Raw genomic sequence first — 27,424 nt, forward strand, 5'->3', positions numbered from 1 at the left:
AGACGTTGATCACAGCCTTACCTTTCTTGATTTTGGGGGTTCCAGGGCTCCCGTTGGTGGCAGCAGCAGTGGCAGCGGCCATGCCCTGGATCTTGGGGGAAGCCATGACGGAGTGGGTCCCGCCGGGGGAGTAGGCGAAGAGGGATCCCCCAAAGCCCTGGCGCCGGCCTTCTCGCCGGTTGCTGTCGATGGCAGCCTGGAGCTCGTTGGGGTTGCTGAGCCCCCGCTTCTCACACTCGTACGGGTACAAGTACTTCATGTACCTGCACAGGGAGGGCAGGAAAAGGATGAGCCAAAGGCCTGATGTGGCAGCGGAAACGGCTAATGTGATGCTAAGCTGCATTCACAGCGCCCAAATTGAGCAAAGTCCTAGTTGCCTTTTGTTGTTGTTATTGTTCTTTATACCCCGCTTTTTCTCTCCACCAGGAGACTCAAAAGTGGCTATATAGTTATTATTAGTATTAGCATGTATGATTATTTTTACTTTTTTTTTTACTTTGGTCAGACCTCCCTTGGCGATCCTTGTGATGAAGAAGCTGGATGGCCATCTGTCGGGAGGGATTAGATTGTGCTTTTCCTGACTGGCAGAAGAGGATGGGACTGGATGGCCCTTGGAGTCTCTTCCCACTCTAGGAGGATGATAATAAAAATAATAATATAGTAATATCTATCTTCCTACCCGGCAGAAGAGGGTTGGATTGAATGGCCGTTGGGGTCTCTTCCAACTCTAGAATAATAATAATAATAATAATAATAATAATAATAATAATAATAATAATAATATAGTAATAGCTATCGTCCTGTCTGGCAGAAGGGGGTTGGATTGAATGGCCGTTGGGGGGTCTCTTCCAACTCTAGAATAATAATAATAATAATAATAATAATAATATAGTAATAGCTATCGTCCTGTCCGGCAGAAGGGGGTTGAATTGAATGGCCGTTGGGGTCTCTTCCAACTCTAGAATAATAATAATAATAATAATAATAATAATAATAATAATAATATAGTAATAGCTATTGTCCTGTCTGGCAGAAGGGGGTTGGATTGAATGGCCGTTGGGGGGTCTCTTCCAACTCTAGAATAATAATAATAATAATAATAATAATAATAATAATAATATAGTAATAGCTATCGTCCTGTCCGGCAGAAGAGGGTTGAATTGAATGGCCGTTGGGGTCTCTTCCAACTCTAGAATAATAATAATAATAATAATAATAATAATAATAATAATAATATAGTAATAGCTATCTTCCTGCCTGGCAGAAAGGGGTTGGACTGCATGGCCTTTGGGGTCTCTTCCAACTTTAAGAATATAATAATAATAATATAGTAATAGCTATCGTCCTGCCTGGCAGAAGGGGGGGGGGGTTGAACTGGATGGCCTTTGGGGTCTCTTCCAAATCTAGGAATATAATAATAATAATAATAATAATAATAATATAGTAATATCTATCTTCCTGCCTGGCAGAAGGGGGTTGGAATGAATGGCCGTTGGGGTCTCTTACAACTCTGGGAATTTAATAATAATAATAATAATATAATAACATCTATCTTCCTGCCCGGCAGAAGGGGGTTGGATTGAATGGCCGTTGGGGTATCTTCCAACTCTAGGAATATAATAATAATAATAATAATAATAATAATAATAATAACAACAACAACAACAACAACAACAGGCGCTGACAAAATTACCATCTGCCAGCTGCAAAAGGCCACCTTTATTCTCCGATACATCACACAGTCCTAAACACTTGAGAAGTGTCCGACGTGTAATCCAATACAACATCCAGCAGAGTGTCTGCTGTGGACTCATCTTGTTGTGTTTCAACTAATGATATTAACAACAACAATACTCCTAACCTCAAGATTGTGTTAAAAAACAAAGTATGGATTGCTGATGTTGCAATCCCAGGTGACAGCAGGATTGAAGAGAAACAACTGGAAAAGCTGACATGATATGAGGGTTTAAAGATTGAACTGCAGAGACTCTGGCACAAGCCAGTCAAGGTGGTCCCAGTGGTGATCGGCACACTGGGTGGAGTGCCTAAAGACCTTGGCCTGCACTTAAACACAATCGGCGCTGACAAAATTACCATCTGCCAGCTGCAAAAGGCCACCTTACTGGGATCTGCACGCATTATTCGCCGATACATCACACAGTCATAGGAGTGTCCGACGTGTGATCCAATGCAACAGCCAACAGAGTGATCTTGTCTGCTGTGGACTCATCTTGTGTTTCAAATAATATAGTAATATCTATCTTCCTGCCTGGCAGAAGGGGGGTTGGACTAGATGACCCTTGGGGATCCCTTCCCACCTGAGGAGTAGATTTTTTTTTGTATTGTCGAAGGCTTTCATGGCCAGAATCACTGGGCTGTTGTAGGTTTTTTCGGGCTATATGGCCATGGTCTAGAGCAGTGGTTCTCAACCTTCCTAATGCCATGACCCCTAAATACAGTTCCTCATGTTGTAGTGACCCCCAACCATAAAATTATTTTCGTTGCTACTTTAGAACTGTAATTTTTCTACTGTTATGAATCGTAATGTAAATGTATTTTCATCATTACTAATTGAACATAATTAAAGCATAGTGATTAATCAGGGAAACAACATGTTTTGGGGAGATTGGACAATGGATGATGGGATCTACAGTACCTCTGACTTCCACAGACCTGGGTGGCCCAGCTCGGGGGGCAGGGCCTGGGTCCTGTGGGGAGACATTTTGAGGAGGGGGGCAGGGCAAAAGGAGGTGGCCTCGCGACCTCTCCAAAATGGCCAAGCGACCCCCTTGGGGGTCGCGACCCCCAGGTTGAGAACCACTGGTCTAGAGGCACTCTCTCCTGACGTTTCACCTGCATCTATGGCAAGCATCCTCAGAGGTAGTTTTTTTTTTGTCGTGTCAGGAGCGATTTGAGAAACTGCAAGCCGCTTCTGGTGTGAGAGAATTGGCCCTCTGCAAGGACATTGCCCAGGGGACGCCCGGCTGATTTGATGTTTTTAGCATCCTTGTGGGAGGCTTCTCTCATGTCCCCGTATGAGGAGCTGGAGCTGATAGAGGGAGCTCATCCGCCTCTCCCCGGATTTGAACCTGCGACCTGTCGGTCTTCAGTCCTGCCAGCACAGGGGTTTAACCCACTGCGCCACCGGGAGAGTAGATGATCTTATAGCTCTACCTCTTTCCATGGAGATGCTAATGTCTATGAGGGTTGGATGGCCACCTGTTGGGAGGTGTCACGACATAAGGAGGCTGGACTGTAGCCGAGAAGGGGTTAAAGGCCTTTGCCGGCCTCCCTCTTGCTGCTCCCTGCCCCCAAATCCCCTTCCGCCACCTGGCCCTCTGCATTCCAGACTAATTAACTTTAGCCTTCATTAAGAGGAGGAGGGGAGATGTCAAAGGAGGGCGAGTGAGCAGAGAAAGGGGGAAAGGAGAATTCCCATCTCCTCCCAGGGCAATTAAATATTGTCCTCTCCAAGTGCCTGTCCTTCTTTAAACAGGAGTGCTTTACCTGTGTGTGGCATGGAATAGATGGCCTCTGGGGGTCCCCTTCTGATCTATCTATCTATCTATCTATCTATCTATCTATCTATGGGACTTACTGTGTGCGGAGGGTGAAGGCAGCGCTGGTGATGGAGGTGGGCAGGCTCAGGCCCTTGGTGATCTCCCGCCAGAGCTTCTTGTTGATGACTTCCACCAGGCCGCCTTTCTCGGTCACCAGGACATAGAGCATGTAGAGGTCCAGGACTTGCTTGGCCATGATGGGGATGCGGTTCACCGGCGTCCCTGCGAGGCAACCAAAGCGATATATTATATTACCTACATTCACATACATATACATACATACATACATATGTATCTCCCATATAGCAGGGATCCTCAAACTATGGCCCAGGGGCCGAATACGACCCTCCAAGGTAATTTACCCGGCCCTCGCTCAGGGTCAACCTAAGTCTGAAACGACTTGAAAGCGCACGACAACAACAACAACAATCCGATCTCATCAGCCAAAAGCGGGCCCACACTTCCCATTGAAATACTAATAAGGTTATCTATATATATAAAATCCAAAAGGGCGTCGTTAGGGGCCGCAAAACGTGAAATACCCCGGATGAAAAATCACCAGTCTTGGGCGTACGCATACCTCAAACCACAAGGTACGCAGAACACTCATCACAACTCAAAAAACCATAACAATCAACTCACAATTACACAACCAAACGAAGCATGCGCAGAGGAGTCCCGGAGCGAGTCGCCCGGCACACGCACATGACCGCACCACGCCCCCTCCGCGCAAGCCCCGCCCCCTCCCATCAATGCCCCGCCCCTTCCCCATGCCAAACCGAGCGCGGCCTAGGCACCGATACTGAAGCCCCGGACTGGGAGTGGGAGCTCGCCCGCCTGTGCGTGCTGGGGTGCACATGCGGCGTGGGGGGCTGTCCACCTTCCACGGGCCCAAACAGCTGGTGGCCTTTCTGGGGCTGGACCAGCGGAGGCTGCCTGGGAGGCCCCCACTGTGCGCCTTCGTGGCCCGCCCGGGAGGGGCCGCGACCCGCCTCTCCCGAGGACAACCCTTCGGCCTCCGTCACGCCCGGCCCAGGCCACCCCCGCACACCGGCGTCTGGCTCCAGGGAAGGAAGGACGCCGCCATCGGGGACGATGAGGAACAGGAAGGAGGGAAGGATGGACGGAAATGAGGGGAAGGGGTGTAAATAGGAAGGAAGGAAGGAAGGAAGGAAGGAAGGAAGGAAGAAAAGAAGGAAAGAAAGAAGAAAAGTGGCAAGGGGAAGGGAAGGTGTAGGAAGGAAGGAAGGAAGGAAGGAAGGTAGGTATATCAGAAAAGAAAGGTAGGAAATAAACAAAAGGAGGGAAGGGGAAGGGAAGGTGTATGAAAAAAGGAAGGAAGGAGAAGTTGGGAAAATATATGAGGGAAGAAAGGTAGGAAAGAAAGAAGAAAGAGAGAGTAGGAGCATGGGAAAGAAGGGAGAAAGGAAGGAAGGAAGAAGAAAGGAGCGGAAGGGAAGGTATAGGAACGAAGGAAAGGAAGGAAGGAAGGACAGAAGAAAAGGCAAGGGAGGAAAGAAAGCAAATGAAGAAGAGAAAGGGAGGGAAGGAAAGAAAGAAAGAAAGAAAAGGAAGTATGGAACTACAGAGTGAAGGAAGGAAAGAGAAAGAGAGGGAAGAAAGGAGACAAAGAGGAAGGAAAAGAAAAAGGGAGGAGGAAGGAAAGAGGTACAGAAGGAAAGAGGAGAGAAGGAAAGAAAAAAGGGAAGGGAGGAAAGACACAGCAAAGGAAAAAGAGAAAGGAGAGAAAGACGCAGGGAAGGAGAGAAATAAGGAGAAGGAAGGATGAAAGCAAACAGCTAAGGAAGGAAGTAAACAGGTAGAGAAGGAAGAAAGGAAAGAAGAAAACTGAATGAAGGAAGGAGTGAAAGAAGCAGAGAAAGAGGGAGAGAAGGCTGGCCACCGCAACGCGTGGCGGGTAAAGCTAGTATTTGTTAAATTGTTCTTCATTTTAATTACTGTATTGTTCTAAAGTGTTTTTTTGCACTACAAATAAGATACGTACACTGTGCATAGGAATTCATTCTTTTCTTTTTTCAAATTATAATCCGGCCCTCCAACAGTGTGAGGGACTATGACCTGGCCCTCTGTTTAAAAAGTTTGTGGACCCCTGCTATATAGTATAGAATTAAAGCTAGCTGTCTCTATAATATACGGTGTGTTTGTATATACATATACATATTACACACATACATATACATACACATATAGGTATCTCCCACATCCTATATAATACAGAATTAAAGCTAACTGGCTGTATAACCTAGAATTATGATATATATATCATACTAGCTGTCCCCTACCACACGTTGCTGCGGCCCAGTCTGTGTATATGTGTTTTGTGTGTGTATATGTGTGTGTTTGTGTGTGTGTGCATATATATATATATATATATATATATATATATATGGGTGTATTTGTGTTTATATGTGTACATGCGTATTGTGTATATGTGTGTGCTTGTCTATATGCATATTTGTGTGTATATATACATATGCACATGCACACATTCATACACACACACGTATATATATGCAGAAATATATACACATACATATACACACACATATATACATATACACACGCACATATACATGCACACACATATACATATACACATGCACACACATATACATATCCACATACATACATAGTGTATGTGTATATGTATGTATGGTGTATTTTGGGGTTTTTTAAGTCTGTTCCGCTGGGATTTTGTGTGTGTGCATGTGCGTGTACGTGTGTGTTTATGGATGATGGACACTCATTGGACTGTTAGGTGTATTGTGTCCAAATTTCGTGTCAAGTCGTCCAGTGGTTTTTGAGTTATGTTAATCCCACAAACGAACATTACATTTTTATTTATATAGATTATATATTATATTATATTATACTATATTCACACATACATATACATACATATCTCCCATATCCTATATCATATAAATCTAACTGGCTCATAATATAGAAATAGATAGATAGATAGATAGATAGTATATTCTAATATATTATATATACATCCATACCTATACATACATAATATATGTGTATCTCCCATATCCTACATAACACAGAATACATGTAGTTAAGGCCCATATCCTACATAACACAGAATACATGTAGTTAAGGCCCAACATCAATGCTATGGCATCCTGGGAGTTGCAGTTTGACAAGGCCCTTGCATCATCATCATCATCATCATCATCATCATCATCATCTATACACATAATAAAAGAGAAAATACGTATGTGACTGGGGTGTCCACTTACACAAACAAGCTTCTGCCTCCACAAACAGCTATAGCTCCCACTGCTCAGGAGACACCAAAGGCCCTCCCTCCAATGACATTGCAGGTTACAGCGAGCGCCATGAACATGTCCAAGAGCCTTGCCAATGTCCTCCACAAACACCACACTGCCCACCACCCAAGTAAAGGCTTTCATTTGGGGACAATTCCATTCTAGATTTTCTGTTTCTCCTCCACCGCAGGCATCCCAGTGTTTCTTACTCTCTCTATTGGTGTGGAATTTACATGACCCTGCCCACTGCCTCTCTCTTAACCCTTTCCTATTATTTTCTATGCCACACAGCATACAGAGGAACTGATCAGCAACTGAACATACTAGAGAGGTTTGGGGAGAATTCACCCCGATTTATAGAAGTTGTAGGTACTGGGATGTATAGTTCACCTGCAATCTAAGAGCACTCTGAACTCCACCAACAATGCACCGTCCTGGAACAAACTTGGTACACAGAACCTATATGACCAGAAAAAAAATACTGGAGATCTTTGGGGGAAATTCACCTTGATTTGGGGAAGCTGCAGTTCACCTACATCCAGAGAGTACTGTTAACCGAAACATCGATGGATCTGGACCAATCTTGGCACAGACCTGATATGCTGAAATCTGATTACTGGAGGGGTTTGGGGGGAACCGACCTTTCTTTCTAGGAGTTGTAGTTCACCCACAACCAGAGAAACAGTAACCTCCATCATTAGATGGACCTGGACTACACTTGGCATACAGGACCTTCATGACTAACTCAACCTATTGGAGGGGTTTGAAGGGACTGACTCACCATAGTGGGAGTTGTAGAGCACACCCAAAGAGCACACTGAACCCCACCAATGATGCATCTAGAGCAAACTAGCCTGACATAACAAACTTTTAGGGGGTTAACCTGGCATGATGGGAGTTATAGTTCACCCACAACCTTATGCATTTTGTGCAATAAAAATTGACTTTTTCAAGTAACCTGGGCAACATATATTTTATATATTACTAGCCGTCCCCTGCCACGTGTTGCTGTGGCCCACATGGGGGTTCTGTGTGGGAGGTTTGGCTCAATTCTATCATTGCTGGGTTTCAGAATGCTCTGTGATTGTAGGTGAACTATAAATCCCAGCAACTACAACTCCCAAATGTCAAGATTCTATTTTCTCCAAAGTCCACCAGTGTTCGCATTTGGGCATATTGAGTATTTGTGTAGAGTTTGGTCCAGATCCATAATTGTTTGAGTCCACAGTGATCTCTGGATGTAGGTGAACTACAACTCCAAAATCAAAGGACACTGCCCACCAAACCCTTCCAGTATTTTCTGTTGGTCATGGGAGAACGGTGTGCCAAGTTTGGTTCAACTCCATCGTGGTGGGGTTCAGAATGCTCTTTGATTGTAGGTGAACTATAAATCACAGCAACTACAACTCCCAAATGACAAAATCCATTTTTTTTAGTGAAGGACATACATTGGGTTGTTAGGTGTATCGTGTCCAAATTTGGTGTCAATTCCCCCAGCGGTTTTTGAGTGCTGTGAATACCACAAACGAACATTACATTTTTATTTATATAGATAGTATATTATAATACACATACATACATATACATACATTTAATATGTATCTCCCATATCCTTCATAATATAGAATGCATGTAGTTAAAGCCCGACGCCATGGGTCAATGCTATGGCATCCTGGGAGTTGAAGTTTGACAAGGCTCTGGCATTATATTATTATTAATGATAGATGACCCATGCTATTATTAATATACTTTTGCCAGATTTAAAACCAGAGAAACCAATCAATTGGGACAGACACAGCAAACCAATCAAATAGGCGAAATGATGCCTCGTTTTCATAGAATCATAGACTCAAAGAGTTGGAAGAGACCTCATGGGCCATCCAGTCCAACCCCCTGCCAAGAAGCAGGAATATTGCATTCAAATCACCCCTGACAGATGGCCATCCAGCCTCTGTTAAAAAGCTTCCAAAGAAGGAGCCTCCATACTCCGGGGCAGAGAGTTCCACTGCTGAACGGCTCTCACAGTCAGGAAGTTCTTCATGTTCAGATGGCATCTCCTCTCTTGTAGTTTGAAGCCATTGTTCCGCGTCCTAGTCTCCAAGGAAGCAGAAAACAAGCTTGCTCCCTCCTCCCTGTCACTTCCTCTCACATATTTATACATAGCTATCATATACCCTCTCAGCCTTCTCTTCTTCAGGCTAAACATGCCCAGCTCGCTAAGCCGCTCCTCATAGGGCTTGTTCTCCAGACCTTTTATCATTTTAGTCGCTCTCCTCTGGACACATTCCAGCTTGTCAATATCTCTCTTCAATTGTGGTGCCCAGAATTGGACACAATATTCCCGGTGTGGTCTAACCAAAGCAGAATAGAGGGGTAGCATTACTTCCCTAGATCTAGACACTAGACTCCTATTGATGCAGGTCAAAATCCCATTGGCTTTTTTTTGCCGCCACATCACATTGTTGGCTCATGTTTAACTTGTTGTCCATGAGGACTCCAAGATCTTTTTCTCGAGCCAGGCATCCCCCATTCTGTATCTTTGCATTTCGTTTTTCCTTCCAAAGTGGAGTATCTTGCATTTGTCACTGTTGAACTTCATTTTGTTAATTTTGGCCCATCTCTCTAATCTGTTTTATGAATTTCTTGCCCTGCAAATGAATTACTGGGGCCGAAGGGGTCGCAAAAATACTGTGAGGACGGAAAGGAAAATGTCCCAAATGTTGCAAAGATCTGAATTAACCCAAAACAAGCAAGGAGGAGGAAGGCAGACTGGTGGCATCATTAAGTTTATTGATTCCCCCCTTCCTTTTTATTGTTTTATTGTTTCCTTATGAACCAAAGGGGAGAAAGCAGAAGTCGTCTGTCCCGCTGTTTTACAAAAAAAAAGGGCTGCTTTATGGCCGGAAGGGGGTCCCGGATCCAAACTCCTGAAAGCAGAGGAGTTTTATAAGGCCATCTGCAGTCCTTCCTGCCCTGTTTGTGGGGGGCTGAGAGAGTGTGACCCACCCCAAATAATTCTATTTCAAAGAGCGCAATGCCGCAAAGCAATTGATGTAGGATTCGGGGCCCCAAAGAACGGCCAATTGTTCATTTGTAGGGCAGAAATCAATCCGGAAACAATGTGAAGCAGGGATAAAAATAAAGCCATTTTATATATATACACACACATATATATACACACATAGTCTGGAGGATATTTGCAGCATCCGGAGGCAGCTGTTGGGTCTACAAATCCCAAAAGCCATGACATCTCCCCCTCCCCACCCTTCATTCCTTGGGGTTTAGCTGAGCAGCCAGGAATTTGAACCATAAGGGTTTACGGTCAGTTTCTTTCCTGCCTCGAAAACATGTTGACAATTCAGTTGGGAAAAAGACGTTAGTTGTGTGTCTCTCCCTCTTCTCTTTTTCCTTAGAGGGAAAATTTATTGATCTGGTTTACTTTTACCCCGCCCTTCTCACCCCGAAGGGGACTCAGGGCGGCTTACATATCCAAGGCACAATTCGATGCCCGTAACATACAACAATGATAAAAACACAATAGCGCGAAATAGCAAACAACAACAGTACATCATATCCGTACCCGATAAAACCAATAAAACCCATAAAATATTTCATACAAACCGATACAAACCAATTACTCCTTATTACCGGTCAATATTCGCTATCTCATAGTTCAGAGTTCATTCCACAGTTATCAGTCCTGCCGGTCCTATTTGTCTGGTTGTCCTTACTTAGTTGGCAGATTGCCTGAAGGCCTGGTCCCACAACCATGTCTTTATCTTCCTCCTGAAGGACAGGAGTGATGTTGATGTCCTGATATCCACCGGGAGTGAGTTCCACAGGTAAGGGGCCGCCACTGAGAAGGCCCTGCTCCTCGTCCCCACCAGCCCCACTTGGGAAAGCGGTGGGGTCGAGAGCAGGGCCCCCTCAGATGATCTTAAATTCCGTGGTGGGACGTAGAGGGAGATACGTTCGGACAGATACACTGGAACCGTACAGGGTTTTGTAGGTCAAAACCAGCACCTTGAATTGGGCTCGGAACTGAACCGGCAGCCAGTGGAGCTGACACAGCAGAGGGGTGGTATGCTCTCTGTATGTCACTCCAGTGAGCAGCCTGGCTGCCGCTCGCTGCACCAGTTGAAGTTTCCGAACCGTCTTCAAGGGCAACCCCACGTAGAGTGCGTTACAGTAGTCTATCCGGGATGTGACAAGAGCGTGGACCACTGTGGCCAGATCAGACTTCCCAAGGTACGGGCGCAGCTGGTGCACAAGTTTTAATTGTGCAAAAGCTCTCCCGGTCACCGCTGAAACCTGTGGTTCCAGGCTCAGCGATGAGTCCAGGATCACTCCCAAGCTGCGAACCTGAGTCTTCAGGGGGAGTGTAACCCCGTCTAACACAGGCTGTAACCCTATACCCTGTTCAGCCTTACGACTTGTGTTAGGCTTGTGTTAAAGGGGATTCCTGGATTCCCCCAAAGAAAGGATAATATAATCCTTTGAGGCATCGGGGAAAAGCACCCAACACATCCCCAAAAGGTGCCCCCTAAAGGTCTCCAAAAAAGGCTTCCGGTGCATCTAGGAAAGGTAAACAATCCACAAAAAGTGTCTGGTGCAATTGAGAAAGGAAAAACACATATCTGAAAAAGGCACCCAATGAAGCACAAAGAGGTGCATAATGAATCCAAAAAAAGAAGCCCAATACAATACAAAACGTGGACTGTCTACAGACGTCACACTCAACATCAGTGCTGCCTCCGAAAAATCCTGCAAATCTCTTGGGAAGACAGGCGGACAAATGTCAGCGTGCTGGAAGAAGCAAAGACCACTAGCATTGCTTCCACACCATCAACTCTGAACTGGCCACGTTGTCTGAATGCCCGATCAGCATCTCCCAAAGCAGTTGCTATACTCCTAACTCAAGAATGGGAAACGTAACGTTGATGGACAGGAAAAGAGATCAAAAGGAGGGCTTAAAGCCGACCTTAAAAACTGTAGCATAGACACTGAGAGATAACTGGGAAGCCCTGGCCTCTGAGTGCTCTAACTGGAGGTCAGCTCTGACCAGCAGTGCTGTGGAATTTGAAGAGGCACAAATGGAGAGCGAAAGGGAGAAAGGTGCCAAGAGGAAGGAGGCGCATCAAGCCAACCTTGACCGGGACCGCCTTCCACCTGGAAACCAATGCCCTCACTGCAGGAGAACATGCGGATCAAGAATAGGGCTCCACAGTCACATACAGACCCACTACACTTGGAGGACCATCATCCTTGGGCTATGAGGGATCACCTAATCACACATCTGAAAAAGGCACCTAATGCATCTAAGAAAGGTGCCGAATGAATCTGAAAAAGGCGCCCCATAATGCCTATGAAAAAAGGGACCCAACGAATCCAAAGATGGTGCTGGTGGATTTGAGAAAAGAAAATAACACATCTGCAAAAGGCACCCAATGAATACCAAAGGGGAGCATTCGCACAACTAAAACTTGTGTGCCAGCTGCGCCCGTACCTTGGGAAGTCTGACTTGGCCACGGTAGTCCACGCTCTGGTTACATCCCGTTTAGACTACTGCAACGCTCTCTACGTGGGGTTGCCTCTGAAGACTGCTCTGAAGCTTCAAATGGTCCAACAATAGGCAGCCAGGATGCTAACAGGAGCGGCACTCAGGGAGCATACAACTCCTCTGTTGTGCCAGCTCCACTGGCTGCCAATTTGTTACCGGGCACAATTCAAAGTGCTGGCTTTAGCCTTTAAAGCCCTAAACGGTTCTGGCCCGACCTATCTGTCCGAATGCATCTCCTCCTATGAACCAGTTAGGACGTTAAGATTGTTTGGGGAGGCCCTGCTCTCGACAAGCACGCCTGGCGGGGACGAGAGACAGGGCCTTCTCAGTAGTGGCCCCCCAGTTGTGGAACGCCTTTCCTACAGACATTAGATCGGCCCCCTCCTTATTGGCATTCCGGAAGAGAGTGAAGACCTGGCTCTTCGAACAGGCTTTCAACTAAGCAGTGCAATTGATTGAATTGATTGATTACTGGAATATGGATTAATGGACAACGAGATCGGATGCTGATTCTATTGATGAGACGTGATGGATTGTTGTTTTGCTGTATTGTTGTATTGATGTTAATTAATTAATATTACTGTTTTAAATGACTAATGATTTTGTACTGTATTGTTGATACTGGTTGTTAACCGCTCTGAGTCGCCTGATGGCTGAGAAGAGAGGTATACAAGTGAAGTAAATAATAATAATAAATAATAAATCCAAATAAGGGAGCCCAATAAATCTGAATAATAATAATAATAATAATAATAATAATAATAATAACTTTATTTGTACTCCGCTACCATCTCCCCAAGAGACTCGGTGCGGCTTACATGAGGCCGAGCCCACAATACATCAGCAAAAACAACAACAGCAATACAAAACAATAAAATGAAACTCATAAACAAAAAACAAGCAGTAAACATTAACAACAACGCTTCAAAACCTATGGCTGGGCCAAATGTAAAAAGGTAAAGGTAGTCCCCTGACATTAAGTCCAGTCATGTCTGACTCTGGGGTGTGGTGCTCATCTCCATTTCTAAGCCGAAGAGCCAGCGTTGTCCGTAGACACCTCCAAGGTCATGTGCCCGGCATGACTGCATGGAGCGCCCTTACCTTCCCGCCGGAGCGGTACCTATTGATCTACTCACATTTGCATGTTTTCGAACTGCTAGGTTGGCAGAAGCTAGGGCTGACAGCGGAAGCTCATGCCGCTCCCCGGAATCGAACCTGTGACCTTTCGATCAACAAGCTCAGCAGCTCAGTGCTTTAACCCACTGCGCCTCTGGGGGCTCCCGGGCCAAATGTAATAATTATTTTTTTAAAAAAATAATGCTGATCATGACCAGGTGAAATATATAACTAGGATAGAATTTCGGAGAGGAAAGGGGGGTGCAGACAATCCTAGATCATTGATAAAGTTCATTTAGGGCACCCCATAATGCCTCCAAAAAGGGGATCCAACAAATCCAAAGACGGTGTCCGATATATCTGAAAGAGGGACCCCAAAATGCATGTAAAAGAGGGACCCAATGCCTCAGTGGGTCTTTCCTTCCAGGGCCCATCATTCCCAGATAAAAAAGAGAGTAACAAGGCCCATCGTCCCTGGAAAAAAGTGCCCAAAACACACAAATCGAGTGAGTTTTTTTTTGGCTCACCTCGCTTTTGCATGAAGCTGAAGAGGTCGTCCAAGAATTCCTTCCGCTTGGGGTCTGCGTCGAGTTCATAAAGCTGCGGGAAAGAGGGTGATGTTATTAGAACTTCACCTATCAAATATCTATGTATGTATATACACATAAACACACACATATAAAATGGACATATATGTAAGAAATATATATGTGCGTGTGTATATATATCTTAAAAATGTATTTTTATGTATAGGTAAAGGTAGTCCCCTGACATTAAGTCCAGTCATGTCTGACTCTGGGGTGTGGTGCTCATCTCCATTTCTAAGCCGAAGAGCCAGCGTTGTCCGTAGACACCTCCAAAGTCATGTGGCCGGCATGACTGCATGGAGCCCCGTTACCTTCCCGCCGGAGCGGTACCTATTGATCTACTCACATTTGCATGTTTTCGAACTGCTAGGTTGGCAGAAGCTAGGGCTGACAGCAGAAGCTCACGCCGCTCCCCGGAATCGAACCTGCGACCTTTCGATCAACAAGCTCATCAGCTCAGTGCTTTAACCCACTGCGCCACCGGGGGCTCTATGTATACCTATATATATATATACACACACACACACACACACACACACACACACACACACACAAAACATACACGTTGTCCAAATGCCCGATCACAGTCTCTCAAAGCAGTTACTCTACTCCCAACTCAAGAATGGGAAACGTAATGTTGGTGGACAGGAAAAGAGATTGAAAGATGTGCTGAAAGACAACCTTAAAAACCGTGGCATAGACACCGAGAACTGGGAAACGCTGACACTTGAGAACTCTAACTGGAGGTCAGCTGTGACCAGCAGTGATGCAGAATTCAGAGAGGCACGAATGGAGGGCAAAAGTGGGAAACATGCCAAGAGGAAGAAGGCGCGTCAAGCCAACCCTGACCGGGACTGCCTTCCACCTGGAAACCGATGTCCTAACGGTGGGAGAACATCTGGGTCAAAAATAGGTCTCCACGGTCACCTACATATTCACTACACTTGGAGGACCATTCTCCTCAAGCTACAAAGGATTGCCTAAGTAAGTAACACACACACACACATAGATGTATTGTATTTATTACATTACATGTGCTATATCAAGGACCTCCAATTGGTCACACTCTCTCAGCCTCAAAAGAAGGAAACGGCCCAGAAAGCCCAACGGTGTCAGAAAAGGCCTGAATTTCAGGTTGTTGACTAGTTTGCCAAGCAGGTGGCCAAAGCAGGAAAGATTCCTATTATTAATAGCTGGCAATAATAATAATAATAATAATAATAATAATAATAATAATAATAGAAGCCCTGCATTGAACGGGATGGATTGCTTTTCGACTTGTCTTTCTGGCACGAGGAAAGCACATGGGTTGTCGCCCAGGGCGTGCAGACAGTGGCTCAAATGCCATCCTTTGTCTGTTCAGAGAAATGGGGTGCATGACACACAAAAAAGCCCCACAGAAACCCTTTGATCTTTGACTGCAGGGCAAAAGAGGGGAGCGCATGACTCTGCAACCCCCTTTTCAGCGGGGGGGGGGGGGAGGCTGCTTTGGGTTCATTTCAGAAGGGCTTTCATTGTGGGCTCCTTGCCTGTCCCAAAAGGGGCCAGACTAGATGACCTTTGCGGGGCCCTTCCAACTCTAGCAGAATAGGATGCCTTTCTGTCTTTGGTTAGATGGGCCTCTTTTGGGAGTGCTTGAGTTGTGGCCGAATGAGATTGGACTTGATGCCCTTTGGGGACCTCTTCCAATGCTATTAGAATAGGATGCCTCTCTGTCTTTGGTTAGATGGGCCTCATTTGGGAGTGCTTGAGTTGTGCATCCCCTGTATAGCTAAATGAGGTCAGACTAAATAGCCTTTGGAGGACCCCTTCCAATGCTAGTGGAATAGGATGTCTCTCCATCTTTGTAGGTCGCATGGGCCTAATTTGGGAGTGCTTGAGCTATACATCTCCTGGATTGTTGTAGGTTTTTTCGGGTTATATGGCCATGTTCTAGAGGCATTTTCTCCTGACGTTTCGTCTGCATCTATGGCAAGCATTCTCAGAGGTAGTGAGGTCTATTGGAACTAGGAAAATGGGTTTACATATCTGTGGAATGACCAGGGTGGGGCAAAGAACTCTTGTCTGTTGCAGCTAGGTGTGAATGTTTCAACTGACCACCTTAATTAGCATTTGATGGCCTGGCAGTGCCTGGGGCAATCTTTTGTTGAGAGGTGATTGGATGTGCCTGATTGTTTCCCCTCTGTTGTTTGCTGTTGTAATTTTAGAGTTTTTTTTAATACTGGTACCCATATCTGTTGAAACATTCACACTTAGCTCCAACAGACAAGAGTTCTTTGCCCCACCCTGGTCATTCCACAGATTCCTAGTTCCAATAGATCTCACTACCTCTGAGGATGCTTGCCATAGATGCAGGTGAAATGTCAGGAGAAAATGCCTCTAGAACATGGCCATATAGCCTAAAAAAACCTACAACAACCCAGTGATTCCAGCCATGAAAACCTTCGACAATACATTATACATCCCCTGTTTAGCTGAATGAGCTCAGACTAGATAGCCTTTGGGGGATCCCTTCCAATGCTAGCGGAATAGGATGTGTCTCCGTCTTTGTAGGCCGCATGGGCCTCATTTGGGTGCTTGAGTTGTGCATCCGCTTCTAGCTGAATAAGGTCAGACTAGATAACCTTTGGGGGACCCCTTCCTAGTGGAATAGGGTGTATCTCCGTCTTTGTAAGTCGCACGGGCCTCATTTGGGAGTGCTTTTGGTGTGCCTCACTGCCTAGATGAGTGGAGGTGGACTAGATGTCCTTTGGGGACCCTGTCTGATTCTAAGCAGCCTTCTGTTTGCCAAAAAAAATCAAATCGCATCTATATATGGACCGAGAAAGTTGCCGTTTCGAATCTCACTTCCTCTTCTGCCGTTCGAGACCGAAACGGACAGCTGTGCAATTTTTCAGCAATGATTATTTTTTGCAGTATTGAAAGCCTGCAAACATTTTGCAAGTAGGAACCCCCCCCTCCCCAAAATGTGTTTTGGACCTGCTGCTTTAGGCATCCTGTCATCCACAACTTGAAAATGTTCAAATAATAATAATAATAATAATAATAATAATAATAATCCGACAAGGTTTCTAAGCCGGGTCTCCAAATTGTTATTTCATGGGCATTTTTATCTTTCGGGTCGCAGATTAGCAACGCAATGAGTTTCACACATGCTTCTTTTGGCATCCCATTGTCCTCAGCTTGAAAATATTCCAATAATAATAATAATAATAATAATAATAATAATAATAATAATGGTCAGGCAAATATTTGAATTCGAAGAAGAGGATGATTTCCGGACAAGGCTTCGAACCCTGATAATAATAATAATAATAATAATAATAATAATCAGGCAAATATTTGAATTCAAAGAAGAGGATGATTTTCCGGACAAGGCTTTGAACCCTAATAATAATAATAATAATAATAATAATAATAATGTGACTGCACAAAGATTTTAACCCTAATAATAATAATAATAATAATAATGATGATGATGATGATAATAGGATGACTACACAAGGATTCAAACCATAATAACAACAAGAGTAAGAATAATATGATGATGATGACAACTGCACAAGGATTTGAACCCTAATCATCATCATCACCATCATAAGATGATGATGGTGACTGCACAAGGATTTGAACGATAATAATAATAATAATAATAATAGGATGACTGCACAAGGATTCAAACCCTAATAATAACAATAAGAGTAAGAATAATATGATGATGATGACGACTGCACAAGGATTTGAACCCTAATAATAATAATAATAGGAAGAGAATTTGAACCCTAATAATAATAATAATAATAATAATAATGTGACTGCACAAAGATCTGAACCCTAATAATAATAGCAATAATAATAATAATAATAATAATAATAATAATAGGATGACTGCACAAGGATTCAAACCATAATAAGAGTAAGAATAATATGATAATGATGATTGCACAAGGATTTGAACCCTAATCATCATCATCAACTGCACAAGGATTTGAACGATAATAATAATAATAACAGGATGACTGCACAAGGATTTGAACGATAATAATAATAAGAGTAAGAATAATATGATGATGATGACAACTGCACAAGGATTTGAACCCTAATAATAATAATAATAATAATATCATGATGATGATGACAACTGCACACAAATTTGAATAATAGTAATAATAATAATATTAATAAAAGTATGATGATGATTGCACAAGGATTTGAACCCTAATAATAATAATAATAATAATAATAATAATAATAGGAAGAGAATTTGAACCCTAATAATAATAATAACAAGATGATGATGACTGCACAAGGATTCAAACCCTAATAAAATAAAAAATAATTATAATTATAAGAAGACTGGATAATTATTTGAGCCCAGGGCTCCAACTGCAGCACTTAAAAGGGAATCCATGGTAGCCCTTGATCCTTCTCTCAGCCATTTAATTAACCAGGCATTTCTCCGTCAGGGAAGCAAAGCTTGTTAATCCGCTAATTGCAATAAGATGTCTGAGCCCTAATCCCATGTTTCGGGAGAAAGAAAGAGAGGCATAGCTTGCCTTATATCTTGATGGGCAAAAAAGGAAGGAAAGAAAGGGGCCTTTTGGAGCACTACCAATCCCAGAATGCTGGCTGGGGATGATGGGAGTGACAGTCCCAAGAGAGTTCGAAAATAAGACAGGGAAAGAACCTGAAAAACCTGGCGGAAAAGCCGGCCGGGACTCTCCCTTTTCCGAAAGAGAATGAGATGATCCGCTTGGTTGGCTGGCGGATCGATATTTGCAAAGAAAGTGACATCGACAGCTGAATGTTTACTCAAAAGGCCTTTAAGGGAGCCAGAAGGTCATCTAGTCTGACCCCATTCGGCCAGGCAAGTAGACCTCCTTCTCTGGTGCAAGAAGCTCTCACAAATTTACCGGCATATTAAGATTTCTGCCGTTTCTTGCCCAACCCTGCCTTCTCTGCAAAGGCAAGAAAGAAAGGGGAAGCCTGAGTCAAAAAGGGCGGCTTCCGCATTTCCGACATGTTCCCCTTTGGGTGGCTGCCAGGGCTGCTCCGGCTGGGAGCTCCCTTGGATGGGTGCCAGCCATCTCAGGCCTGCTTGACCTGGTGCCAGCCGCCTTGGCAAGCCCGGCGTGGAAGGTGAGGCCAGGCGGCGGCCAGGAATGTAAACACGGCGGCAGAGAGGAGGAGGAGGGCACAGGCCGGCTGGCTCAGACGGGAGCCAAGTGACTTCTCCTTCACCCTTCAAGGAAGTGGCAACACCCAGCACCCAACTCCGACTTGGCAAGGAGGCCTGAGAGGAGGTTGCCACATGCGCACCAGGAATTAAAATGTCACTGAATGTACACCAGGTATATATGATGTCACTGAAACTTCACCAGGAATTTGTGATATCACCAAATGTTCACTGGGAATCTTATGATGTCACCACATATTCACCAGGAATCTATGATGTTACCAAATGTTCACCAGGAATCTGTAATATCACTCAATGTTCACCGGGAATCTGTCATGTCACCACATATTCACCAGGAATCTATGATGTTACCAAATGTTCACCAGGAATCTGTAATATCACTCAATGTTCACCGGGAATCTGTCATGTCACCAAATATTCACCAGGAATCTATGATGTTACCAAATGTTCACCAGGAATCTGTAATATCACTCAATGTTCACCGGGAATCTGTCATGTCACCACATATTCACCAGGAATCTATGATGTTACCAAATGTTCACCAGGAATCTGTAATATCACTCAATGTTCACCGGGAATCTGTCATGTCATCAAATATTCACCAGGAATCTATGATGTTACCAAATGTTCACCAGGAATCTATGATGTTACCAAATATTCACTGGGAATCTATAACATCACTCAATGTTCACCAGGAATCTGTAATGTCACCAAATGTTCACAGGGAATCTATAACATCACACAATGTCCACCAGGAAATCTATGATGTCACCACATATTCACCAGGAATCTATGATGTTACCAAATATTCACCGGGAATCTATAACATCACTCAATGTTCACCGGGAATCTGTGATGTCACCAAATGTTCACAGGGAATCTTATGATGTTACCAAATATTCACTGGGAATCTATAACATCACACAATGTCCACCAAGAAATCTATGATGTCACCACATATTCACCAGGAATCTATGATGTTACCAAATGTTCACTGGGAATCTATAATATCACTCAATGTTCTCCGGGAATTTGTCATGTCACCAAATATTCAGCAGGAATCTATGATGTTACCAAATGTTTACCAGGAATCTATAATATCACTCAATGTCCACCAGAAAATCTATGATGTCACCACATATTCACCAGGAATCTATAATTTTACCAAATATTCACCGGGAATCTATAACATCACTCAATGTTCATCAGGAATCCATGATGTCATCAAATGTCCACCTGGAATCTATAACATAACTCAATGTTTACCAGGAATTCATGTCACCAAATGTTCACTAGAAATCTATAACACCACTGAATGTTCACCAGAAATCCATGATGTTGCTGAATGTTTACCAAGACTCTATGATGTCCTCAAATGTTCACTAGAAATCTATAACATTGCTCAATGTTCATCAGGAATCTACGATGTCACTAAATGTTCACTAGAAACTATGATGTCACCAAATGTTCACCAGAAATGTATGAGGTTATGGAATGTTCACCAGGAATCCATGATGTCACAGAACATTCTCTGGGAACCTATGATGTCGCCAAATGTTCACTAGCAATCTATAACACTACTGAACGTTCACCAGGAACCTGAATATCACCAAAAGTTTGCTGGAAACCTGCAATGTAATCGAATGTAGTGCCTCTACGCTACACAACGAATGCAGTTGAACTTTCACAGATCAATGCTATGGAATCCTGGAATTTGTAGTTTGGGGACGGCCCCAGGACATTTGAGCAGAGAAATTTAAAGTCCATGTAAAGCTACAACTCCCAAAGGGTTAAAAGTGGGGTCAAACAGCATGGATTGTACAGTAAATGTACAAAGACCCCAAGAAACACCCTTTCCCTTCCATCTGGGTCCCATTTTAAGGGGGGGATTCCTCTCCCAATTCCCAATGTATTTACCCCCGAGCCCGTCTTTGATGTTTCCTTCCAATCGCTTTATGGCCCCTTCTTGACTCAATGAGGAGGAAATGCGCTTCCTCCCTTCCTGTGATAAAAAGCCGGCAGGAAGAATAGAATGCCAGCATTGGAATGGGACCTCCAGAGGCCATCCAGTCCACCCCCATTCAGCCAGGAAGATACTGCCAAAACTCTCCTCAAAGATGCCCACCTAACCTCAGTTTAAAAGCCTTTCCAAGCTGATAGAATATTATTCCCCCTTTGCAGCAGGATGCTTCAATGCACACAAACTTTCACGCACAATTTTGTATTGAAAACTACTGCATACAATGATAGTGTATGTATATATGGCACGCATGGGCAAATTTTCTAACTTGGGGGTTGCTCGCCAGCAGTCCCTGCTAGGAGGACTGGCTGTCCAGTGATGGAAGGAAGGAAGGACGGAAGGGAAGAAGGGAATGATGGAAGAAGAAAGAAGGAAAGAGGGAAGGAGGCGGAATGAGGGAAAGAAGGAAAGACAAAAGAGAAGGAACAGAGGAAGGGAGGGAGGAAGAGAAAGATGGAAGGAAAGAAGGGAGAGATAAAGTAATGAAAGAAGGAAGGAAGAATGAAGGGTGGAAGGCAAGGATGAAAGAAAGGATGAAGGAGAAAGAGAGAGGGGGAAGTAGGGAGGAAAGAGAGAAGGAAGGAAAGACAAAAGGGAAGGAAGGATGAAAGGGTGGAAGGGAAGGATGGAAGGAAAGGATAAGGGACAGAGAGAAGGAAAGAAAGACAAAAGGGAAGGAAAGAAGGAAGGAAGGAAGGAAGGAAAAAAGGAAAGAAGGAAGGAAGGAGGGAAGGAGAAAGAGGATGAGAGGAGGAAAGAGGGAAGGAAGGACGAAAGAGTGAAAGGGAATGATAGAAGGGGAAAGAGGGAGGGAAGGGACGGAGGTAAGGAGGAAAGAAAGAGAGAAGGAAGGAAGGACAAAAGGGAGGGAAGGAGGGAAGGAGAAAAGGGTGGAAGGGATGGATGGATGGAAGGAAGGAAGGAAATAAGGAAGGAAGTGGGGGAAGGAAAGAGAAGGAAGAATGAAAGGGTGGAAGGGAATGGAAGGGAATGGAGGGAGAGAGGAAGTGGGAGGAAGTGGGAGGGAAGGGAGAAAAGAGAGAAGGAAGGAAAGATGGACGGACGGAAGGAAGGAAGGAGAAAGAGAGAGGGAAGGAAGAATGAAAGGGTGGGAGGGGAGGGAGAAAAGAGAAGGAAGGAAAGACGAACAGATGGAAGGAAGGAAAGAAGGAAGGAAGGAAGGAAGGAAGGAAGGAAGGAGAAAGAGGAAGAGAGAGAAGAAGGAAGGATGAAAGAGTGCAAGAGAAGGAGAAAGATGGAGGGAAGGAGGAAGGAAAGAGAGAAGGAAGGATAGGATGGTGAGGGCTTGAGAAAAGAGCCCAAGGGGCTGCATCTGGCTCCCGGGTCTGGGTTTGCCCATACTTCTCTCTCTCTCTCTCTCTCTCTCTCTATATATATATATATATATATATGGATATAGAAGTCATTTGAAATCCAACACTCCAAATACTTTGAGTCCCAGGGGTTTGGGAAAAAAGAAGGCTTGCAATATATACACATCCATATACACATAAAGGCCTGGCCTACCTGCTTGAACTGCTCCTCGTAGGTCCAGTCTCCATGGTCCAGGACGGGGGGCTGGGGCTGGGCCAAGGCCTGGGGGGCTGCTCCAGAGGGCAGGCGTTCGGAGGAGAGCCCCGCTGTCCGGGGGGAGGGCTCACCGCGGAAGGGCTGTGGGGCAGGCTGCTTGCGGAGGAGAACTGGGCCGGAGCGGACCGGACCCCCAGGTAGATCCCCAAGGCCTTCCTCCGGCATCTCCTCGCCCTCCTCTTCCTCATCGTAGTCCTCCTCTTCCTCCTCCTCCTCTTCTTCATCATCAAAATCATCCTCGTCACCCCACCGGCCCTTCCTGTCAGGTCAGGGACAAGGAGGTCAACATGAGGGTCCCGGATCTGGCCCCCAATAGGGCTCCCCCACCAAATACAAGGGAAATACCTATCTTTCTATTAGCTGTAAATTACTTGTAGGGAAAAGGGGGGGGGGGTCATATTACTGGGGGAAATATCTCTCTAGCACTCTATCATTCTATCCATCTATCCATCCATTCATCTATCAGTCTGTCTGTCAACTTATCCATCTATCTATTTGTCTGTCACCCTATCCATTCATATGTCCATCCGTCTATCTATCTGTCTATCCATCCGACTATTTATCTATCCATCCATCTGTCCATCCATCCATCTATCTGTCCATCTATTCATCTATCTGTCAATCTGTCTATCTATGTATCCATCTGTCTATTTATCCATCCATCCGTCACTCTATCCATTCATATGTCCATCCATCCATCTGCCTATCTGTCTGTCTGTCTTTCTGTCTGTTCATCCATTTGTCTATCGATTTATGCATCCATCCATCTATTTATCCATCCATCCATCCATCCAACCATCCATCTATTCGTCTGTCTGTCTATCTATCTGTCTATCTGTCTATCTATCTAGCTAGCTAGCCAGCCAGCCATCTGTCCGTCTGTCTAACCATCTAACCATCTATCTATCTATCTATCTATCTATCTATCTATTCATCTATCTATCTATCTATCTATCTATCTATCTATCTATCAGTCTGTGCATCCATCCATCTACTTATCTATCTAGTCATCCATCCATCCAGCCAGTCATCGTCCTATTTGTCCATCTATCTAGCTAGTCATCTATCTCCATCTGTATGTCTGTCTATCTACCTACCTACCTATACATTTATCCATCTATTTATCTATCCATCCACCCATCTATCCATCTTTCTGTCTATCTGTCTGTCCATCCATCTATCTCTCTTTCCATCCATTTGTATGTCTGCCTGTCTGCCTGTCTGTCTGTCTGTCTGTCTATCTATCTATCATTATTATTATGTTTATTTATATCCTGCTTTTTCTCTCCATATGGAGGAGACTCAAAGCGGCTGACAACCAAAAGGATTGCAATACAACTTAAAATATATAAAAGTATTAAAACAGTATTAAACATCATTAAAAGCCTATCAAATCACAGCAGCTCCTGACAATCTTAAAAACATTCTTCTTTAAAAGCCTGCCTGAATGAAAAGGTTTCAACCTGCCACCGGAAGGAAGGACAACAGGGAGGGGGTCATTCTGACTTCCCTGGGAAGAAGGGAGTTCCAGTATCCATCCATCCATCTATCTGTCTATTCATCCATCCATCCATCTAGCTACTGGAAATTAATAGCAGCTAGATGGATTGATTGTAGGAAATATGGCAATCCTATAAGGGCAAATCTCTCTCCCTCTCCTCTTATCTGTCTGAAATAATAATACTAATAATAATAACAAGTTCCCTGCTTTATTTCTCTTCTTTCCCTCCTTTTTCTTCCTCCCCCTCCTTCTCTCTTCCTTTCTTTCACTTCTTTTTCTTGTTCCTTCCTTTCTTCTTCCCTCCTTCCTTTCCCAGCAACGCCACAGAGGGCCACTCTACTTAGTAACAGCTTTTGTAGTACAAAAGCATAAGTGACTTTTCTATATAGACAGATAACTAACCCTCAAAAAGGAAACTGTTCACTGCATGGAAAACATTTCGGGGTGGAATGCAGATCACCGAAAGCAGCCGCCGGCTTTTCCAACCCAAAAAACCTGCCAGGCCGGTTGGGCTCCTGCGTTTTATTGTCTCTCGAAAACAATCAAAGGGAAAGCTCATAAAGAAGCCAAATAGTTGCTGAATTCAGGGGTGGCATTGCAAGGCCTAGCACTCTCCATAGGGAAGATCCTTCTGGCCATTTCCCAGTCCTCTAGTGCAGCTCGATGGGCAAATAGGAGGAAAAGGGTAACCACAGAGTTGCACTGGAAGACCTAGAAATTCCTAAGAATCACAAGGAAGAAACATTCCCAAAAGTGCCACTCACAGCATCGCCTCTTCTTCTTCGGAGCCCATTCCTGGCGGATACTCAGTCTCCTCATCCTCTCCTTCCTCCCTTCCTTCGGTTTCCGACGACAATGATGATGAACGGCCGCCACCCTCTGCAAGCGGCGAGTGTCCGAGTCCGGCCGCCGCCGCCCGCATGGCCGCCAAGGCTTCCATCTGCGCCCGCTGCATCCTGGCACTCTCAGGTTCTGCGGTGTCCATCCTGCCTCGAGGGGGGTCTTCTGTTGATGTTGCCGTTGCGGCTGCCATGGCTTGTTGTTGCCGCGCCTCCATCTCCTGCTGCAGCCGGGCCTGTTGCTGCCGCTGGAGGTTCTCCATCACCGCCTGCAACTTCATGGCCCGGCCAGCAGGGGGCAACAGCGGTGGCAAGTGAGCCAAAGGGGCAAGAGGATGCCCCAAAGGGGAGGACCCTGGGCTGGGAGGGGCAGGGCTTAGCGCCGTGGTGGCCCAGCACTCTCTCTCGTTCTGCCTCTCTTTCGAGAACCTCGAAGGTTCTTTTCCCCCAAATATTCCAAATAAACCCCAGCACGTCTCACTTCACGGCCAATGGGGCGCCACCTCCTCCGTCGGTTTTCCCGTCCGTCACGTCCGTTCCTTTTTCCTCTTCATCTAGGTATCAGACAGGCCCTAGAGACAAAGGAAAACACATTAGAGAGGAATCCTAAAGAGACCCTTCAAAGGCCATCCAGACTGGCCCCATGCTGCCACAACACTATATGATCCCTCCCGACCAATGGCCACCCAACCTCACGGACGTTTGAAGGTTCACGGAGAGAAATAGGGCCATAGAATCATCAGATGCGAGAGTAGAGAAGGATCTGAAATCATTTGATTCCTCCTGACAGATGGCCGCCCAGCCTCACAGGTATTAGAAGATTTGTGGAGAGAAATAAGGCCATCGAATCATTGAATGTGAGAGTGGAGAAGGATCCAACCCCATTCGATCCCTCCTGGCAGATGGCCACCCAACCTCACGGACATTGGGAGGTTCGCAGAGAGAAATAGGGAAATATCTATCCTGACTTTTCGGAAACAGGTGAAGACATGGTTATGGAGACAGGCTTTTGATGAGTGAGACAACACCCTAAGACATGGATGGAAGATGATGTATAATTGTTTTTTAGTATGACGACTGACCACTGTAGTTTTGGATATATTTGTTGTTTTAATGTGTTATTGTAATATGAACTATGATGTTTTTACCGATTGTATGTGTTTTTATGGTTGGAAATCGGTCTGAGTCCCTCAAAAGAGGTGAGAAGGTCGGTATATAAAACTCTGAAATAAATAAATAAATAAATAAATAAAATCATTGAATGCGAGAGTGGAGAAGAATCCATCACCATTCGATCCCTCCCAGCAGACAGCCACTCGACCCCACGGGAAAATAAGGCTTAACGGTATCAGGGAGAATATTGCTCATTATTATTATTATTATTATTATTATTATATTGATTTACACTCTGATTTATCTCTCCCGAAGGAGACTCACAAGACGACAAGCAAAGAGGACAGTTGAGGTTCAGGTTCCAAAATTCAGGTGACCACCCTGTTCTGCATGAAATCCCATTATTATTATATTTATTTATACCCTACTTTATCTCTCCTGAAGGAGACTCACAAGACAGCAAACAAAGAGCAAGGTTAAGCTTCATGTTACAAAATTCGGGTGATCATTCAGTTCTGCGCAGAATCCTACATATTATCTGGACAACGTGAGCCAGGCGAAACCCAATAATACAAGTAAGCCAAAGCCCCGAACTCTCATCACAAATGGATGAATGAAATCCTTTTTTTGTGTCAGTCAGTGAGCTGATGCAACAGTAAAAGGAAATTTGCAATTTCGCCACATTACAAAAGGAGAGTCTATACATATAATCCTATCCGAAGTGGCTTCTTTGCAATAGGACCCTGCTCTTTATCTGTGTTTCCAACTCATTTGCATATGAAAAATAACATCATGGTTTAAGCCAGGTAATATGACAATGAACCATGATTTAAATGAACCAGGTTACATGCCAATCAACCACAATGTAAACAAACCAGGTTAGATGCCAACAAACCATCATGTAAACAAAGCAGGTTACATGTCAATAAACCACAATATGAACAAGCCAGGTTGCATGCCAACAAACCATGATGTAATAATAATAATCATAATAAGACTTTATTTATACCCCGCTACCATCTCCCCAGGGGACTCGGTGCGG

The 27,424-nt window shown here is 44.5% G+C and overlaps 1 protein-coding gene across 1 annotated transcript in view; it reads right to left on the reverse strand.

The window, feature by feature from the left end:
- The window catches only part of ARID3A (AT-rich interaction domain 3A), a 43,249-nt gene that overhangs the window by 9,825 nt on the left and 6,000 nt on the right, over positions 1 to 27,424 (reverse strand). The window contains exons 2-6 of the mRNA XM_060784920.2: positions 25,195 to 25,841; positions 22,867 to 23,188; positions 14,063 to 14,135; positions 3,599 to 3,782; positions 22 to 263 (exon numbers count right to left, since the gene is read on the reverse strand). Of these exons, the coding sequence (XP_060640903.2) occupies positions 22 to 263; positions 3,599 to 3,782; positions 14,063 to 14,135; positions 22,867 to 23,188; positions 25,195 to 25,550 (1,177 nt within the window). The 5' untranslated portion in view covers positions 25,551 to 25,841. The remainder of the gene's footprint in view (positions 1 to 21; positions 264 to 3,598; positions 3,783 to 14,062; positions 14,136 to 22,866; positions 23,189 to 25,194; positions 25,842 to 27,424) is intronic.

The sequence above is a fragment of the Anolis sagrei genome, chromosome X, assembly GCF_037176765.1.
Source record: "Anolis sagrei isolate rAnoSag1 chromosome X, rAnoSag1.mat, whole genome shotgun sequence".
NCBI lineage: Eukaryota > Metazoa > Chordata > Lepidosauria > Squamata > Dactyloidae > Anolis > Anolis sagrei.